A 19,375-nucleotide genomic window follows, 5' to 3' on the forward strand; every position below is an offset into this window, starting at 1 on the left:
AAGCTTGTAGCTACCAAAGTGAAACCTAAGGACAACCAATCACAGTCAGCCAACTGGTTTATGCTTAGCCAATCAATCATGTCCGTGCAGTAGTCCCCCTCATCCACAGGAATGTGTTCCAACACTCCAGGCAGATGCCTGAAACAGTGGGGAGGACCAACCCCTTCCTATACTATGCTTTTCTTGTACATACACACCATGATAAAGTTTAATTGAGAAATTAGGCACATTAAGAGAACAACAACAATAACTAATAAAATAGAACAATTATAACATATATTGCTATAAAAGTTATGTGAATGCAGTCTCTCTCTCTCTCTCTCTTAAACTATCTTTTTTTATATATATATTTATTGACTTCAGAGAGGAAGTGATAGAAGGGTGAAGGAGAGAGAGAAACACCAATGATGAAAGAAATCATTGATCAGCTGCCTCCTGTACGCCCCCTACTGGGGATCGAGCCCAAAACCCGGATATGTGTTCTTGACGGGTATTGAACCTGGGACCCTTCAGTCCATAGGCTGATGCTCTATCCACTGAGCAAAACCGGCTATGGCTTAATCTTATTGTACTATATGTACAGCATGAATACACTGGACAAAAGGGATGATTCAAATCCCAGGTATGGTGGAGTTGGACAGTGCAAAATTTTATCACACTACTCAGAAAAAGAGGCAATTTAAAACTCATAAATTACTTATTTCTGGAATTTTCCATTTAATAATTTTGGACCACAGTTGACGTCAGATAACTGAAACCACACAAAGTGAGACCATGGATAAGAGGGATTACGCTAACCATTTCTGCTTTGGTACTGCCTAATTCCAATGGATTTTTGCTGAAATAAATTCCTAAAATGTTATATGCCTCAACTTCTCTTTGAACAGTTTTGGTGTCAGAAGTGGGACACCAAAACAAAGCCACAGGAGCAGCATGCAGTTGGCCAAGTTGCTGATTCCCTTGAGCCCATTGCTTCTCCCTGATCTGAAGGTCACAGGTAAGTCCCTCTTAGATCTAAGCCCTGGCCCTAGTTGACCGTGTTTCTAAGCGTCAGGATTTGGAGATAGTTAGGCTGGGGGTTAAGTCTTCATCTCACCAATTACTAGCTGAGTTTTGGAAAATGACTTATTTTCTGGTCTGTGACTGTGCCTCTTGGGATGTCACACCCTATTCACCTGCTCCGAACACTCGATTTAAAATTAACACCGGGAAACATGCATACACAGGAGGGGGGGGGGGCAATGTCTTGTTAGACACATGTTACACGTCATAACTTTCAGAAACTTGCTTGTGGTTTTTGAAAGATGTGCTTACTCAAAACAAAACCTAATGAGGGAACAAGCAGGTCCCGCAGCTTTCACTCTTGGAGCTGAGCTAAAACTGGTGGGTCCTTCGCAGTCGGTCTGGAGGCAGTTCATCGCTTAGAGCCTGCAGGGCTGGTCGGAAGCGAACGGGATGGTGCTTCCCGCTGAAGCCAGGACAGGATGCAGGAAGGAGCCCAGCCGTGACACCTCCTCCTGTGGAAAGGGATGGAATCTTAAGAGAGACGTTGTCGCCGAAACCGGTTTGGCTCAGTGGTAGAGCGTCGGTCTGTGGACTGAAAGGTCCCAGGTTCGATTCCAGTCAAGGGCATGTACATTGGTTGCGGGCACATTCCTGGTAGGGGGTGTGCAAGAGGCAGCTGGTCGATGTTTTTCTCTCATCGACGTTTCTAGCTCTCTATCTCTCTCCCTTCCTCTCTGTAAAAAAAAAAAAAAAAAATCAATAAAATATATTTAAAAGAGAGAGAGAGAGAGAGAGACGTTGTCTCACTTAGAAACTACGAGGGAAGTTCATGTAACATGCAGGGTGACCCTGAGGACAGAGAGCAGAGCGGAAGAGGAGGAGCATACGTGAAGATGGGGAGAGGGTGCAAGGTGTACCCTGTTTTCTGTGCCAGACAAGGGGATGTTTGGGTTAGCCAGAACTGTAACCCCTGCTCCTCTTAGCACGGAAATTCTTTCTGAAAATGCCTTGGCTCAGCAGTTGGCAAAGTTTTTAGCATAGAAATAGCCCGCAGGACTTGTAACAAACATGGATACCTGGGATTCCCTCGATTCTGACTTAGTGGGAAAAGTTGACAGCCGTTGCTTATACCTGGTCAGCATCCTTCACCCCTTCTTTCGGTATCCTTAGGGGAAACAAGGCGGAAGATGAAATGCATAAGCATTTGACTCATTAGCTCCTGTCCCCATGGGTCAAGGGCGGCCCCAAAGCCATCAGTTCCACCCACTCGTAGGCTGCACCTGTTAGTGCTGAGCAGGTTGCCACCATGTCCCATGCTGAGGGATCAGAGAAGCCCCAGAGCAGGAGGCCAGGGTACAAGGGGAGGCAAGAGGAACCAGGTGGTACCTACACGAAGTTGGCAAAGCCGGCATGGAACAGGTGTGGAGGAGCCTGAAGGGAGGCGTGGCTGGGAGGGTGGGCAGGGATGTACTTTCCCGGACAGTCGGCTTCTTGAACGGTCAGATCTGTGCAGGCCCTCTATTAAGTCCGATCCAATCCAAGACGATGCGTGGAATATTCCTATCTTCCTCCTCTACCCCATTCACCATTTTTCTCATGTGTGCCCAGCATTTTGCCCATCTGGAAGGGACCCCGAGGTAACGTGAACACCACCATTGAGCGTTATAGCCTGGTAGGGGGTTGAACCCATACAGTTTGTCTCCAGAGCTTGGGCTTTTTTTTTTCCTTTTCTTCTAAATTATATTTTTATTGATTTCAGAGAGGAAGGGAGAGGGAGGGAGAGATAGAAACATCCATGATGAGAGAGAATCTGGGATCGGCTGCCCCCTGCACGCCCTCCACTGGGGATGAGCCCGCAACCCACACATGTGCCCTTGGCTGGAATCGAACCTGGGACCCTTCAGTCCATAGGCCAACGCTCTATCCACTGAGCCAAATCAGCTAGGGCAGAGAGCGTGGGCTTTTTAACAACTGCAATGCCGATAGCGCAGAGCTTTGGAAACGTTCAACCTGGGGGCATCCAGAGTCCATGAGAAAAAAATGCCATAACTGCTTAGACATGTCCACCGTGAACGAGAAGGCTGGGAGATTCACACCACTGAAAGCACACATGACTACCCTAGCTGGTTTGGCTCAGTGGATAAAGCGTTGGTCTGCAGACTGAAGGGTCCCAGGTTCAATTCCGGCCAAGGGTATGTGCCTTGGTTGCAGGCATATCCCCAGTGGGGGGCATGCAAGAGGCAGCTAATCAATGTTTCTCTCTCATTGATGTTTCTAACTCTCTAGCCTTCTCTGTAAAAAATCAATAATATATATATACTTACATTTTTTTAAAAAGATTTAATAGGTGTTTTTCCAAGGAAGATCTACAAATCACGAAAGAACACACAAAAAGATGTTCAATATCTTTAGTCATTAGGAAAATGTAAATCAAAACCACCATGAGATACCACAGGACACCCACCAGGAGAGCTGTAATAGAAAAGATGGACAATAACAAGTGTTGGCAAGGACGTGGAGAAATTGGATCTCTCTCACACTGCCGGTGGGAGTGTACAGTGTGGCAGCTGCAGAAAACAGTTTGGCAGTTCCTCCATCAGTTAAACATAGAATTACGATATCACTCAGCAATTCCACTCTGAGGCATTTACCCCAAATAATGGAAAACAGATGTCCAAACAAAGACTTATACATAAATGTTCATAGCAGCACTATTCACGGTAGCCAAAAGGTGGAAACCACCCGTATGCCCATCACTGAGGAGTGAATAAATAAAATGTGGCACTTACAACAACTGAATATTGTCCGACAATAAAGAGAAATGAAGGCCATGGTGTGTCACTCAGTTGGCTGGAGTGTCGTCCCATGCACCAAAGAAGGTTTGATTCCTGGTCAGGGCACCTACCTGTTGTTGTTGTTGTTGTTTTATAATATATTTTATTGATTTTTTACAGAAAGAAAGAGAGAGAGATAGATTTAGAAACATCGATGAGAGAGAGACATCAATCAGCTGCCTCTTGCACACCCCCCACTGGGGATGTGCCCGCAACCAAGGTACATGCCTTTGACCGGAATCGAACCCAGGACCCTTCAATCCGCAGGCCGACGCTCTATCCACTGAGCCAAACTGGTTTCGGCCTACCTGGGTTTTGGATTGGATCCCCAGTTGATGCTCACACCAAAGGCAACCAGTCATTGTCTGTCTGTCTGTCTGTCTGTCTGTCTCTCTCTCTCTCTCTCTCTGTAAAGTACATCCTCAGGTGAGGATTGGGATTAAGCAAAAGAAAATAAGTGAAGTACTTACACCTGTTACAATAAGGATGAACTGGGAAACATTGTGCTAAGAGAAACCAATCACAAAAGGCCAAATTGTGATTCCATTTATCTGAGATGTCCAGAATATGGAAATTTACAGTCAGAAACTAGATTAGTGGTTGCTTTGCCAGGGGGGTGGGCACAATGGGAGTGACTGCTAATAGGTATGGGGTTTCTTTTAGGAAGGATAGATTGTAGTGATTACTGTTCACCTCTAGGAATATACTAAAAAACTTTGAATTGTGCCCTAGCTGGTTTGGCTCAGTGGATAGAGCGTCAGCCTGTGGACTGAAGGGTCCCAGGTTTGATTCCGGTCAAGGGCACATGCCCAAGTTGCAGGCTCCACCCCCAGTGTGGGGTGTGCAGGAAGCAGCCAATCAATGATTCTTTCTCATCATTGATGTTTCTATCTCTCTCTTCCTCTCCCTTCCTTTCTGAAATCAATAAAAAAATATTTTTTTAAACTAAGTTGTACATTTTAAATGAGTGACGTGTATAGAAAGTAAATTATATCTCCATAAACCTGAAGGCTGCATGTCCCAGGAAACCCCTCAATCATTTGGGCAAACTAGGAAGGTTGATCTGCCTCACCCACATAAAATTATTTTCCCAAAGAAGGAGCAAAGGGGATGTGGAAAAATGCAGGATCCCGAGTGTCAATCAGCTTTTTGCTGTGGCAATGCTGCGTAACAAAGAACCCTGAAACACAGTCATTTATAAAAACAAATAAAAGCAAACATTGATTTCTTGCTCAAAGTTCTGTGGGTCAACTGTGCTTCTCCTGGCCAGCGGGGCCAGCTGGACTTGTGTGTGTCTCACTCTAGAGTCTAGACCACGGCTGAAGCAGCAGCATTCCCTGGGGCATTCTCTCCTCACCGAGATGCACAAGCAGGAGCCAAGCAACACCACACAAATACGCAAAAGCCTCAAGAAGACATAGCTTATTTCATAGCTGCTCACACTCCACTGGCCAACAAGTCACATGGCCAAGCCCGAAGTCAATGGCGTGGGAAAACATTCACTGCCTAATGAGAGGAACTGGAAAGTCTCAAGGTTACGGGGCTGGGCAAGAAATCTGATCAGAGGAGGCAGTGGAAAACAGCCATTCCGACCTACGATGGCTCAGCTTTCCGGTGGTGTGAACATGCAGCATTCAGTAGAAACCTTAATTTGAAAATTTTTTTTAAAATATATTTTATTGATTTTTTACAGAGAGAAAGAGAGAGGGAGAGAGAGCTAGAAACATCGATGAGAGAGAAACATCAACCAGCTGTTTCCTGCACACCTCCTACTGGGAATATGCCCGCAACCAAGGTACATGCCCTTGACTGGAATCAAACCTGGGACCCTTCAGTCCGCAGGCTGACGCTCTATCCACTGAGCCAAACTGGTTTCGGCCTTACTTTGGATTTCGGTCTTTCCCTGGGCTGGAGATATTCAGCACGATACTCCCGTGATGCTGGACAGCGGCCCTGGGTCACGGCTTCCGGACAAAACCACCCACTCCCTACAGTGCACGGGGTCGCCAGTGGTTGGGGACACGATGTTTTGTGTTCTCCCATCCCAGGATGTCTACAAACGACCATCGGTGGCTCCAGCTTCCGAGGAGAAGGCATTGGCTCTTGACATAACACTCAAGACACCTGCCCACCAGTGGGCTAATGTGTGTGAGCACGTAGAAGGTGGTCTAGGCCAGTGTTTCCCAACCTTCTCTCATGATGAGAATCACCTGGTGGAGTTGTTAAAACACAGATTCCTGAATCCCAACTAAGAAGTGCTAAACTAGAATTTTTGAGAACATATAGGTAAAATTGCATACCTAACTTAGTGCTCTGTATATAAAATCTGTCTTAGAGCACTAGTTAAGTATACAATTTTACCTATATGTTCCCAAAAATTCTAGTTTAGCACTTCTTAGTTGGGATCTGGGAATCTGTGGTTTAACAACTCCACCAGGTGATTCTCATCATGAGAGAAGGTTGGGAAACACTGGTCTAGGCTAGGCTCTGACGTTTGATAGGCGAGATGGATTAAATGCATTTCCAACGTATTGCCGGGACCGGTTTGGCTCAATGGATAGAGCGTCGGCTTGGGGACTGAAAGGACCAGGGTTCGATTCCAGTCAAGGGCATGTACCTTGGTTGCGGGCATATCCCCAGTAGGGGGTGTGCAAGAGGCAGCTGATCGATGACTCTCTCATCGATGTTTCTTACTCTCTATCTCTCTCCGTTCCTCTCTGTACAAAATCAATAAAATATATTAAAAATAAATAAATAAATAAATAAATAAATGCATTTCCAACGTATGCAGGGTTTGTCGGAAAGTAACGCGACTGTAAGTCAAGGAGCATCCAGTTAGAAATAAGCCCACCTACCATAGCAGCTGGGCCACATACTGGCCACACCTGCTCTAGGAGACATGTGCCTAATGTCTGCTGCATTAAGACCTTGTTTTTGCCGAAACCGGTTTGGCTCAGTGGATAGAGCATCAGCTTGCGGACTGAAGGCGTTCAATTCCGGTCAAAGGCATGTACCTTGGTTGCTGGCACATCCCCAGTAGGGGGTGTGCAAGAGGCAGCTGATCGATGACTCTCTCTCATCGATGTTTCTCTCTATCCCTCTCCCTTCCTCTCTGTAAAAAAATCAATAAAATATTGTATATTTAAAAAAAAAAAAAAAAAAAAAGATCTTGTTTTCTGCCCTGATCGGTTTGGCTCAGTGGCTAGAGTGTCGGCCTGTGGACTGAAAGGTCCCAGCTTTGATTCCGGTCAAGGGCATGTACCTTGGTTGCGGGCACATGCCCAGTAGGGAGTGAGTGTGCAGGAGGCAGCTGATCCATGCTTCTCTCTCATTGATGTTTCTCTCTCTCTCCTTTCCTCTCTGTAAAAAAATCAATAAAATACATATTTTTTAAAAAGACCTTGTTTTCCTTCATAGAAATTACTATATTTACTTTTTAAAAATATTTTTATTGATTTCAGCATCAGACATTTTCTCCACCAAAGTCTCAGGGAGGGTTCCATGGCACAGGGAGGTGCTCGCTAAGTCACAGGGGAGACGCTCAGCCGGGCAGTAACGCCGTCATGCCATGGCCGCCATGGCCGCGGGGCTCTGGTTTTGGGGCCCTTAAGGATTTCTGTGACCTTGGGGAGTCCCTAGACTCATGTTCTAAAAGGTGGAAATCCTACATAGGAAGCACTGATCTCAGTTTGTTTTTTTTAATATACATTTTATTGACTTTTTACAGAGAGGAAGGGTGAGTGATAGAGAGCTGGAAACATAGACCAACTGCCTCCTGCACACCCTCCACTGGGGATGTGCCCACAACCCAGGTACATGCCCTTGACCAGAATTGAACCTGGGACCCTTCAGTCCACAGGCTGATGCTCTATCCACTGATCCAAACCGGTTTCGGCTGTCTCAGTTTCTTGAGATCTTGCTTCCAGGTGTATCTTCTGGCTCAAATAGATTCTTACAAAAATTCAAAAAATAATTAAAATAACTGGAAATCCTGCCGAAGCCGGTTTGGCTGGGTGGTAGAGCGTCGGTCTGCGGACTGAGGGGTCCCGGGTTCGATTCCGGTCAAGGGCATGTACATTGGCAGCTGGTCGATGTTTCTCTCTCATCGACGTTTCTAGCTCTCTCTCTCTCTCTCTCCCTTCCTCTCTGTAAAAAAAATCAATAAAATATATTTTTTTAAAATAAAATAACTGGAAATCCTAAACATGAGAGATGGTCGCAGCTGCCCACACCCTACTTGGCTCTTCCTCGTGGGGTGCCCTGGTCCAGAAGGTTCCACCGCGTTTTTTCGGAGAAAGTAGTACGTATCTGGGGAAACAGAGAAGGTGCCCAAGGTCAGCAAGAGCTGGCAGGCCGGGAAGTCATTCCGTCTCCATCCTCCCCACGCCGGGGCCCCTCCACCCGCCCCACTCCTTCCCGCCCGGCTTCTTCCCCCGGAGGCCGGTGCCCCTCGTGCCCGCGGAACGCGTCCGGCGGCGGCGCCACCCCGGAGCGCGGCATCTCCGCGGACGGGCCGGGGGCCCCGGGGCTGCGGCGCCCGACCCTTCCCGCGGCGCCGGGTCTAACGGGCCGCGTGCGCGGGGCGGCGCCGCGCCTGATTGGCCGCGCCGGGCGGGGGGCGGGCGCGCGCCGGGCGGCCGGCGGGCGCCGACAATGAGGCTCCATAAAAGGGAGCGGCGGGGGGCCGGGGCCCCGGATTGAGCCCTCCCCGCCGGGGTCCCTTCGCTCCTGGTCGCGGGGAGGCCCGGGCGCGGCCGGCGCGGGCCCGGCGGCGGCGGGGAGGGGCGGCGGGCCGTCCTGCGGAGCCCGGCCGCGCCATGGCGCTCAAGGCCGAGGGCGCCGCGCTGGACTGCTTCGAGGTGACGCTCAAATGCGAGGAGGCGGAGGACGAGGACGAGGCCGTGGTGGTGGCCGTGATCCCGCGGCCCGAGCCGATGCTGCGAGGTGAGGGGGGAGGCACTCACTTCCGCCGCCGCCCCGGGGCCCCCCGCGCACCCCGGCCCCTGGGCCCCACTGGGGTCCGGGCCCGGCGCCCTGCCCCTCCGCCCGGCCCGCGCCGCCCCGCCCCCTCCCGGGCTCGGAACCCCTGGCCTCCGGCCCCCACCCCCCGCCGCCCGGGGTCTGGAGCCTGCGATCCCCGCGCGCCCGCCGCGCTCTGCGGCTTCCGGTGCCCGAGCGCCCCCTCCCCGAGCCCAGCGGCCATCGGCCCCCGGAGCCGCCTGCTGCCCGCGGCCCGGTCTGCCCCCGCGGAGCGGACTCAGGCCCGGGGCCGGCTGTGCGATGGGCCCAGGGCGGCAGGCGAGGGTCCGGGCCGGGGCGCGGCCCCCGGGGGTCCCGAGCGGTTCGGAGGATGGAGGCGGGCGCCGCCGCCCCGGCCCGGAGGACCGTACGGGCCCTGGAGCGCCCCGGCGCCCCCCTCCACTCCTAGGCCCTCCGCCGCAGGGAGCCACAGGTGTCCCGCTCCACAGCTCCGGGGGTGGGGGGGTGCTTGCGGCACCGTGTTTCGGACCCGTCCTTGCCTGGGAGTGGAGGGGGGGGGCGCCCTCAGCCTCCCCGGGAGGAGATTGGCCGAGGGAGGGGGACTCTGGAAGGTCTGGGGACCCCCCCCCCCCCCTTTCCGCAAAGTCTCCAGGCCTCCGGACGGGAGACAAAGGGCCCTCTTAATGGGAGAAGCACTGGTCATGGAAATGCAAATGGCCTGACCCGGACCCCTCTTTTTGGAGGGAAGTGCCCTGGGGAGGCTGAGGGGAAAGCCATTGGCTTTGCCTCCGGGATGGGATGAGGGATGGGATGATGGAATGGCTGCCTCTTCTGGGGATCTGGAGGGTTCCAGGATGAGTGGGGGATAAAGGTACCATCCTCAGAGCTTTTGGTCCAACAGAGATGGTCTCCCTGCTTCTCCTGGTACTCAGGGTGCTCCGTGCCAGGCGGTTAGGGGTGAGGAACTAGGAGCCCAGAGAAGCTGATCATGGGACACCTACGATGTGCCAGGCACTGTTAGGCTGGACATGCTAAGGGCCATAAACTGCCTTTCTGGAGCATACGCACGCACATCCTAAGGACCGAACCCAGACAGACATGAGTAAGTCAGGTGGTTCCGAGAACACTAGAGCAGAGCGAGGGGGAAAGAGGGGGGTCGGGGTTTTATTGCAATGTGGAGTGGTCCGTCCTCTAGGGAGGTGAGATTGGAGCCCGGGCCCAAAGGGGTGAACCCCACAGAGACGCAGGGGAAGCCTTTCAGGCCGAGGGACTCGCAAGTGCACAGGACCTGAGGCAAGAAGCTTCTTGGAGAGGTTCGCGGTGGGAGGGGGAGGGTGAACTCCAGGTTTGGGGCCTGAGCGAGGAGAAGGATGCGCCTCCCGCTAACTGAGGTGGGAAGCTTTTGCAGGCTTGGGAGGGTGGGAGTTGGGGTTGGCACATGGGAGGGGTGAGGTCAGGTGGGAAGTTAGACACGCGAGACTAGATTTCATGGGAGATCTGGCTGGGGGTATAAACACGGAAAGTGCCAGCAGGCGGGCAGTGGGACGAGAGCGTGAGAGGAAGCGGGTAGACGGATCCAGGTGGGAGCTGGAGTCGGTCCCTCATCAGACGGTTCTGAGCGCCGCTCTCTGCGGGCACAGTGATGCTGTCGATAACAGGCGTGAAGGGTCGGCAGTCCATGGGTCCTGGAGCCTGCAGTGTGCACCAGGAACACCCCGTGCCCGGTGCGATGTGTGCCCGGTGCGATGTGTGCTGTGGGGAAGGAAATGGAGGGGCAGAGGAGTGCCAGGTGGCTTGGCGGCAGCTTTCTGACTGGCAGGGCGGGCCACGGTGGGAATGTGTTTCTCTGGCGACCTGGCAGAGGGGAGGGAGCCGTGCAGGTCCCTGGAAAGAGATGGTGAGGACGGACATGAAATGAGGAACGGGCGTAGGTGACTGAGGAAGAGGAGCCACGGGAAGGTGGTACCTGGGAGCTGAGGGACAGGTCCAGTGGTGGGAGTGATCAGTCGGATGAGGTCTAAGAGCTGCCTGCTGGTTCAGCACGGGGACCTTGGGAGCTGCTTTGGACGAGCAGTAGGAAAGAAAGCCGGATTGCAAGGATTGCAACTCAGGGTCCAGGTTCCTACCGTGGTCAGATGGGAGTTGTGTACAACCCCACGTTGGACCTGGATCTTCTGAGATACAGCCCGTTCCCCTTCATTTCAAATGCCACCTCTCCCATGCCGCCCAGGTGCCCGGCCTCTTGGGTGGGAACGAGCTGTACCCATGAGGGTCTTGTGCACTCACTCCCACAGCCCTGAGCTGCCTGCCCTGGCACTAAAGTCCTTGTGCCTGGAGGGCAGGCGCCAGGCAGCCTGGGGGATGAGGTGACCCCTGCAGAGGCTCAGGAGCGTGAGCGGCCTTCTGAGGGGGCCTCCCAGGTGGAGGAGCAGGCACGTGGCTCATTCACTGACCGAAGGCTCCGTGAGCATCTCCTGTGTGCCTGCCCTGTGGATACGATGCTAAATTACCCTCTTTGACCTCAAGAAAGTGTGACCTGATGCCAGACGTGGATGTAATAACTGCCAGGGCTGGGAAGCCAGGAAGGCTCCAGGTGTGAGACTCTGAGCATGTCCACCAAGGGAGTGGAGGGATTTGCCAGACTGACGGGATTCTGGGTGGATGTGCGAGACTGAAGACCTATTAGTTTGTTTAAAAACAAACAGTTTATTTTTAAAAATATATTTTTATTGATTTTAGAGGGAGAGAGAGAGAGAAACATCAATGATGAGAGAGAATCCTTGATGGGCTGCCTCCTACATACCCCATACTGGGGATCGAGCCCGAAACCTAGGCATGCACTCTTGACCGGAATCGAACCTGGGACCCTTCAGTCTACAGGCGGATGCTCTATCCACTAAACACGTGATCGGCAAACTGCGGCTCACGAGCCACATGCGGCTCTTTGGCCCTTTAAGTGTGGTTCTTTCTCAAAATACCACGGCCTGGGCGAATCTATTTTGAAGAAGTGGCGTTAGAAGAAGTTAAGTTTAAAAATTTTGGCTCTCAGAAGAAATTTCAATCGTTGTCCTGTTGATATTTGGCTCTGCGGACTCATGAGTTTGCCGACCACTGCACTAAGCCAAACGGGTAGGGCCAAACAGTGTATTCTTGTATTGTTGTTACCTAACTCTTGCCCTTCCCTGTGGTGTTCCTAGGAGACAGGCAGGGCTGTTGGTGAGAAGGGGAGGGACAGTGTGTCAGTACAGGAAGGCATTTCTGATGGTGCAGTAGCCGAAACAGTGGGGCCAGTTCTAAAGAGTGTTTTTAATTTTCAGTTCAGTGCTCATCTTGTCTGCTTTCTTCTTATCCTTGCAGTCAACTCTTTAGGACACGTAGCTTTAGGCCTGGTCCAAAGGTTATTTTGCCCTTTTAACATCCCAAAGATTTGAGGCATAAGATGTGCAAGGTAGTTCCTCTGGGGTGACAGCTCCAGCTCCATTTATTCTTTTATTTTTTATTTTTTTCCTCCTCTTTCTAGGATGAAAAATTTTTTATTGATTTTAGAGAGGGAGAGGGAGAGAGATAGAAACATCAATGATGAAGAGAGTCGTTGATTGGCTGCCTCCTGCACGGCCCCCGCTAGAGATTGAGCCCACAACCTGGGCATGTGCCCTGCCCGGAAATTGAACTGTGACCTCTGGTCCGTTGTGCTCAACCATGGAGCCACACCAGCCGGGCTGTTTATTTTTTCACAGAGGAGCATGCCACCCAGTGTGGGGACTTGTGTCCTGGCTAGTATTGGCCATGGGCACCTTGGCTGATCACACCACCCCTCCTCCTCCCGCAGTGGCTCAGCAGGAGAAGACCCCGCCGCCCAGGCCCTGCCTGCTGGACGCGGGCGGCGGTGGCTGTGAGGAGCCCAGGCTGCAGATGACGTGGGAGCAGGAGTTCCTGGTGGGGAGCAGCCCGGAAGGCAGCGGGCGGGCGCTGTGCATGGTGTGCGGGGCCGAGATCCCGTTCCCCTCGGCGGACACGGCGCGCGCGCACATCCTGGACCAGCACCCGCACACCCTGGACCTGAGCCCTTCGGAGAAGAGCAACATCCTGGAGGCCTGGAGCGAGGGGGTGGCCCTTTTGCAAGACGTCAGCGCTGAGCAGCCATCCCCACCCGACTCAGGTAGCTGGGCCGGGGTGGGGGCGGGAGAAAAGCAGGCCCGTGGGGACACGCGTGTGGCGCTCACGGGCATGTGCCCCCTTCAGACTCGGCCCAGGATGTCCGTGCAGACCCGGACCCTGCCCCGGACCCTGCCCGAGTGCCAGCAGAGATTGTCGTTCTCCTCGACTCGGAGGACAGCACCGTCCTCCCCAGAAGGACCCGGCCCCGGGGACTCCGCCCGCTTGAGCTTCCAGGTCAGCCACGGGGAGCCAGTGAGGCTGGGGGTGTGGGGAGGCACAGGGTGTGTTCTGGCGGTGGAGAGGCAGTGGGCACAGAGCTTCAGCAGCGGGGTTCAGGCATATTCCCTTTTTTGCAGTCGCCCCTGCCACAGAGCCAGTAAGTAAGAAGTCTCGGAGTCAGAGGTGGAAGGAGCCCCCTGAGGAAGAGCCAGCCAGAAAGAAGAGAAGCAGATCCGTGACCAAAAACCCAGACCCGGACCCGGACCCGGACTCGGACTCAGGTGAAGGGGAGCCCATCGGGGCATTGGGGGCTCTGGCTGGGGCGCTGCAGTCCGAGCCAGTGAGGGCGGCCGGGCCGTCCCAGGGCTCCCGCACCTCGCTGCGGGGGCTCAGGCCTCGGTTCTGGCCTCGTGGGGGAGGCTGCCCGCCCTCCCGGACTCAGTGCCCCTCTCTCCCCTGCAGACCCCTTGTCGCCTGACTCGCCCACAGAGGCTTTCACGGCGCCCCCCGAGGTCCGGCACTTCACCGACGGCAGCTTCCCTCCCGGCTTCGTCCTGCAGCTCTTCTCCCACACCCAGCTGAGGGCCGCGGGCGGCACGGGCCCCGGGGCGGGGCCGGCGGCCGAAGGAGGCCTCCCCCCGCTGGAGAGCCCCTCTCCAGGTGAGCTCCGAGGGAGGCCAGGCCCCTGGAGGCGGCATTTGGGCCCTGGGCGATGGGGCCGGCCGGCGGGTCTGAAGGATGGGCTGGCTCTGGCTGAGCTCCCTGCCAGGCCCTTGGCGTGTCCTGGAAGCGGCCGGTAGGTTGGACGAGGCCAGTCCTCCCGGAAGTGGGCTGGAGCCTGACTGAGGTGCCATCTGGGCCCGTTGACAGACTAGACCAGGGACCGCGTGGCAGAACCTCTGGGCCGAGCAGCTCAGTGAGTTGCCATGACAGCAGGGAGCGCGTGTTGTAGCACAGCCTCCTGGTGGTGAGAAACTTCTGTAGGCAGTTCGCTGGGCCCTTACCAAAGTGCCTTCCCTGGGAGTCTCAGACGGTCCTTCTTCCCAGGCCTGTCCGTCCCTGTGGCCGCGGTAACAGCTGCCGCCCGCTCAGTGCTTCCAGCAGCACAGATGTTCCTTCTCCGTTCTGGAGGCCAGAGGCTCCTGGCGAGAAAGTCACCGCGTCTCCTCTGGAGGCTTGGGGAGCCTGCATCTTGCCTTTTCAGGGTTCTAGAGGCCGCCTGCTTCCCCTCCTCTTCCATCTTCAAGGCCTTTTCTCGGGATGCCATCTTTGGCCTGACTCTTCTGCCGCCTCCCTCCCCGCTTAAGGAGCTTCTGACCACACTGAGTCCGCCAGAGGGTCCCGCTGAATCTGTAGCTTAAAGTCAGCCGGCTGGCACCGTCCCTTCCGGCCATGCAGCCTGCCTTCTCCTTTGCCTGGAACTTACCATGTTCACACGTCCTGGGGGTGGGGACAGGGGCACCTTGGGGGCCGGTGTTCCGCCTGAACGCAGTCATGGCACCAGGCAGAGGCAGGCTCCCGTGAGAGCAGAGCACATCTCAGCAGCGCGGAGGCTGAGCCTGCTTCCTCCGCTCCGCCATGCCGGCCCTGCTCGCAGCACCTCTGGCTCGGGATGGTCCTCGCAGGAGCGAGTGACGCAGGGAGCGCCTGTCCCAGCCTGTCTGCTGTGCCTGTGGAGTTAGAGCCCAGGGGGATGGCTCTCGAGGAAAAGCAAGCGTGCCCCTCGCCGGCCGGCCACATCCCTCAGCGGTGACCGCTCGTAATAGTTGTATCCTCAGGCTCCCCCAGAGCTCTGCGTGTGCCGTGTGCGTGCTCCCTCCCCATCCCAGCAGGCGTCCCTTCACGTAGGTCTGGTTTTAACCGGCTCAGGTTTCAGCTTGAGTCACATTCCAGCCCTGCCTCCCGAGACTGCTTGGACTTGAACGTCTCTGAGTCTCCTGTTGTCTTGGGTCACGGCGCGCAGTGGCCGCCTCCTCTCTGCCCAGCGGTCTGCTCTCATTCTCAGAGGCCCGCTGTGCCCAGCTCCACCTCCCCGGAGGGGTGGGTAGCTGAGAAGGAGCCCCTGAGCCCTGGGTCCCTTCGCGGTGAGTGGGGAAAGACTGGAGGCTCAACAAACGGAGTGAGTGATGGGAGGGGGGAGGGGGGAGGGGCTGCAGGTGTCCCCGCAGTGGCAGGGTCGGTGGAGTTCGGACTCGGCTGGAAGCCACCGAAGACACTAAACGACCAACAGCAAGTGTCCCGCAGCCCAGCCCCCAGCGGAGCCGGTGGAAAACGGCACGTGCGAGGCAGCCCTTGTCCCGGCAGCTGCGGCCGGAGGGACAGGTGGAGGCAGTGAGGAGCACAGGGCCATGCTGGCCCGGGCAGAGCAGAGGCTCCCCCAGGACCTCCGAGCTGGGCTGGATTCTCGGAAACAGGCTTCAGCCGAACGTCTCTGCTCGGAGTTGTTTTAAATATATATATTTTACTGGTTTTTTACAGAGAGAAAGGGAAAGGGATAGAGAGTTAGAAACATCGATGAGAGAGACACATCAATCAAGCTGCCTATTGCACACCCCCCACTGGGGATGTGCCTGCAACCAAGGTACATGCCCTTGACCGAAATCGAACCTGGGACCTTTCAGTCTGCAGGCCGATGCTCAATCCACTGAGCCAAACCAGTTTCGCCTCAGAGTTGTTTTACGTATTAAAGTTCGCTGAAGATTTTATTTAATAAAGACACCACTTTCAAAAGTTTAAAGATCAGCCGAGACCGGTTTGGCTCAGTGGATAGAGCGTCGGCTTGGGGACTGAAGGGTCCCGGGTTCGATTCCGGTCAAGGGCATGTACCTTGGTTGCGGGCATATCCCCAGTAGGGGGTGTGCAAGAGGCAGCTGATCGATGATCTCTCTCATCGATGTTTCTAACTCTCTATCTCTCTCCCTTCCTCTCTGTACAAAATCAATAAAATATATTAAAAAAAAAAAAGTTTAAAGATCAAGGTTTTAGAAGTTGGGAAAGTTCTCTGGTCAGGCCAGAGCGTGAAGCAGTCAGGAGAGGCTTTCTGGGGCTTTCCGAGGGCCTTTAGGATGAAGGTGGGAGGGTGCCCAGGCCACAGAGGGCCCGGCTCCTGTTTTACCAAAGAGGACTGAGCTGGGGAGGTAAGGCACCTCGCTCAGGCCCCACACACGGGCTGTGCTGCCACTGAGCCCCCCCACAGGGCCCAGAGCCCACCCCCTGCCTCCCTCCCTCCCTCCCTCAGGCCACATCCACTGCGTTTGCTTCCCCCCTTCTCCCGTAACTACGCTCCTGCAAAGGCCGGTCCTTAGACTCATCACCGGGCCTATCTCTCCCCACTGGACATTTCTGTTGTCCATTAGATTTTGCCCAGCAGCCTACACAAAGCTCTTATCTCGCCCTTCTTACTCCTCCCCCAGCCACTGTCCCATTTGTCCGTACACTTCCATCTGCTTTGTGGAATGTCCGCTCCTTCAGGTCAGGGTGCTTGCCTGTCTCACTGTGTGCTATCTCTTCCCGGTGCCCAGCCCAATCGGTGCTGGTGAGTAAGTGCCCCAGCCGTGGGTCAGGGCGGAGACCCACTCCCTGGATCGCAGCTCTAAATGCCATTCTTGTGCTCACAGCTCCGGCCTTGACCCTCCAGGCCAGGCCTCTCCCCTCGTCCCGGCTCTCTGAATTGCCCAGGGACAAGCCCCTGGGGCTAAGCGTTCCCTCCAGCTCCCCATGCAGAGCGGAGCCCAGTCCCTCCCCCTCGCCCCGTCAATCTGGTCTTCTCAGGCTTTTCTCCCTGAGGAACTGGCCACCTCATTCTTCCGTTTGCTTCATCCTCTTGTCTCAAAACCACATCAGACCATCGACAAATGTCAGCCCCTCCTCCTGTGAGCACCGCCACTGCGGCTCCTCTGTCCCAGCGTCGCTCGCCTGGTTCCTGGCGAGTCTCTGGCTTCTTGCCTTTGCCCACTGGGGCCTGGCCTCGGAGCAGCCAGTGTCCCTGTCGAACACCAAGTCTTGTCCCGGTGACGTGCTCCTCACCCAGGACCTTCCTGTTCCTGCAGCGGCACCTGCACTGAGTTCCTCCCGCCGGAGCTGCTCCCCAGTTCTCCGCTGAGCTGGCCCCTCACTTCCTGTCCATCTCTGCTCACAGTCAGCATCCCGAGACGCTCCCATCCCCTTCCCTGGCATACGTTTTTTCCTTTGCATCTGTGCATAGATCCTACTGCACCTCTTATTTATTCTCACTGATTGGTTCTCATCACTGCAACACAAATTCCAAGAAGCCACTTGCTCTGCTCCCTGCAATGCTGTTCCCCTGGCAACGGGAACCCCGGGGCAGAGCGTGGTGGCCTAACAAGTTATTGTTGATCAAGAGAGAATGAGCGGGATTCAGCCTGTCCTCAAGGAGCTTCTAGTTTATCAGGAGACGGACCAGCTTCTGAGTACAAAACAGAATGTGCTCAATTGGGCTTCCGGCCCCCCGGGCACTGAGCTCTGGAAACGGGGGGTGTGCGGAGACCGTCAGGAACATCCTCATGGTGGGGTGTCTGGAGGCCCTGACCCTGCTCTCTGCTCCCATCCCTGCCCAGGTCCCCCTTCCGGCCTTCGCGGGACGCTGGATCTCCAGGTCATCCGCGTGGAAGGAGGAGTCCCCGGCAGTCAGCTGCCTACAGGATTGGTCCAAGCATCCCCAGGGCACCAGGGCTGTGGGAGTAGATGACACCCTGGTCAGCACGAGGCTTTGTTGGATCAGCACCACAGGGGGTGGCGGGAAGCAGGGGGTGGTATAGGTCCTGATTCCTGGGAGAGAGTGGAGGAGGCCATGTCTCTGCTTCTCAGAGCTTCAGCGCTGCGCCTGGTGAAGAGTACCAAGGCAGGGGAGGCGGGGAGGGGCAGCATCCGCTGTGGGGCGGGGGCACGGAGGAGTGCCCACAGCAAGTGGGGGCGTGATGAGGCTGTGTGGGTAGGGCACTGGGCCTGGGAGAACCACGCTCGATCCTTCTCTGACCCACACCTCTGTCCCACCTCCCGTCCCCTCAGCCGCTCACCATTCTCCCTTGGCACAGTGCCTTACACCAGAAAGAGGAGGGCACCACGGGGTTTGAGCTGAGTCCCACTACCTCAGAGGACGCCTCTCCATCCCCTGTTCAAGTCACTCATCCAGGAGGCCTCCATTACCTCTTCCCGCTCCATCCCTGCAGGAGGCCAAGCAGTGACCTGGTCTTCATTCACTCCCACTCCTGTTTTCTGGTGGTACATACATCTCCTGTTGGCAATAAATTATTTTTTTTTATTAAGAGAGTTCCGTCTGGGCCATCATTGGGGGAGGGGCTTGCTAGGAGGATAGCTGGCCTCCTGGGTGACCTTGAGGGCAGGAGGGCTGAGAGGTTGTCCGGGCAGGACCCGGGCAGGGCTTTGCTGGTCCAGAGGCCTAGGTCTGCCATGGTGTCAGTCACAGAGAAGCCCCCCTCCCTCCCCTGTCCTGGACGTGAGCCCCCGTCTGAGAGAAGCCACCCCAGGGTCCTATCCTGACCTTTTCAAAGGGCAGTGCTGGTGGCCAGCCCGCAGCGGGAGAGATGCGTCCCCTCCCCTGCCCGCAATGGAGGGTGGGCCCGCGGGTCCTAAATGCAGCCCTGCCTTCAGCAGTCCAGCTCTGCTCAGCTGAACACTTTGGTTTGATTGAACCCGAGCCTTTGTCCTGTTTCCCGTTCCCCAGACCAGGAGTCCACCTCGGGTCTCCAGATTCCTTCCCCTCCGAAACCACCATCACAGGCAGTGATGTGAGGACTGGTTTTTCCCATTGAAAGGCCCAGAGCTTCCCCCGGATCCCACACAGCACTGCCCCGTTTGGAGTTCAGGGGCGCGTGGGATAAAGGGGGAGCCCCCCTTCTGCTCCTGATACGTACTGAGTGTTCAGGGAGAGGGCGTGGCGAGGGCCCAGGGCAGCGTCCCCTTACGGCACCGACTCAGCCCGGTTTGAGACCATCCAGAAAGCCAGCCCCCACATCGGGGAGGACCTGATTTGGAAGGATCTGGGCCTGCGATCACAGTCGCTGAGCTGGTGACACTTGATCCAGACCGGATGTGAGGAATCTTACTGTGATCTCACTCATGGGACGTGTCCTTCCTCCCCATCTGACTCACCTGGAGCCCCAGGGCGTCTGGGGCCTTGTGCGGGGGAGATTGTGGAG

At 55.2% G+C, this 19,375-nt stretch overlaps 1 protein-coding gene across 1 annotated transcript; it reads left to right on the forward strand.

Moving 5' to 3' along the window:
* Positions 1-8,464: 8,464 nt before the first annotated feature.
* Positions 8,465-18,483, forward strand: SPINDOC (spindlin interactor and repressor of chromatin binding). Its single transcript, XM_036417209.2, is given in 7 exon segments — positions 8,465-8,783; positions 12,649-12,978; positions 13,062-13,211; positions 13,334-13,477; positions 13,659-13,856; positions 17,774-17,825; positions 17,827-18,483. Coding segments are annotated over 7 exon segments (1,149 nt in total). The 5' UTR covers positions 8,465-8,656; the 3' UTR covers positions 17,975-18,483.
* Positions 18,484-19,375: the final 892 nt, after the last annotated feature.

The sequence above is a fragment of the Pipistrellus kuhlii genome, unplaced genomic scaffold, assembly GCF_014108245.1.
Source record: "Pipistrellus kuhlii isolate mPipKuh1 unplaced genomic scaffold, mPipKuh1.p scaffold_m20_p_59, whole genome shotgun sequence".
Taxonomy (NCBI): Eukaryota; Metazoa; Chordata; class Mammalia; order Chiroptera; family Vespertilionidae; genus Pipistrellus; species Pipistrellus kuhlii.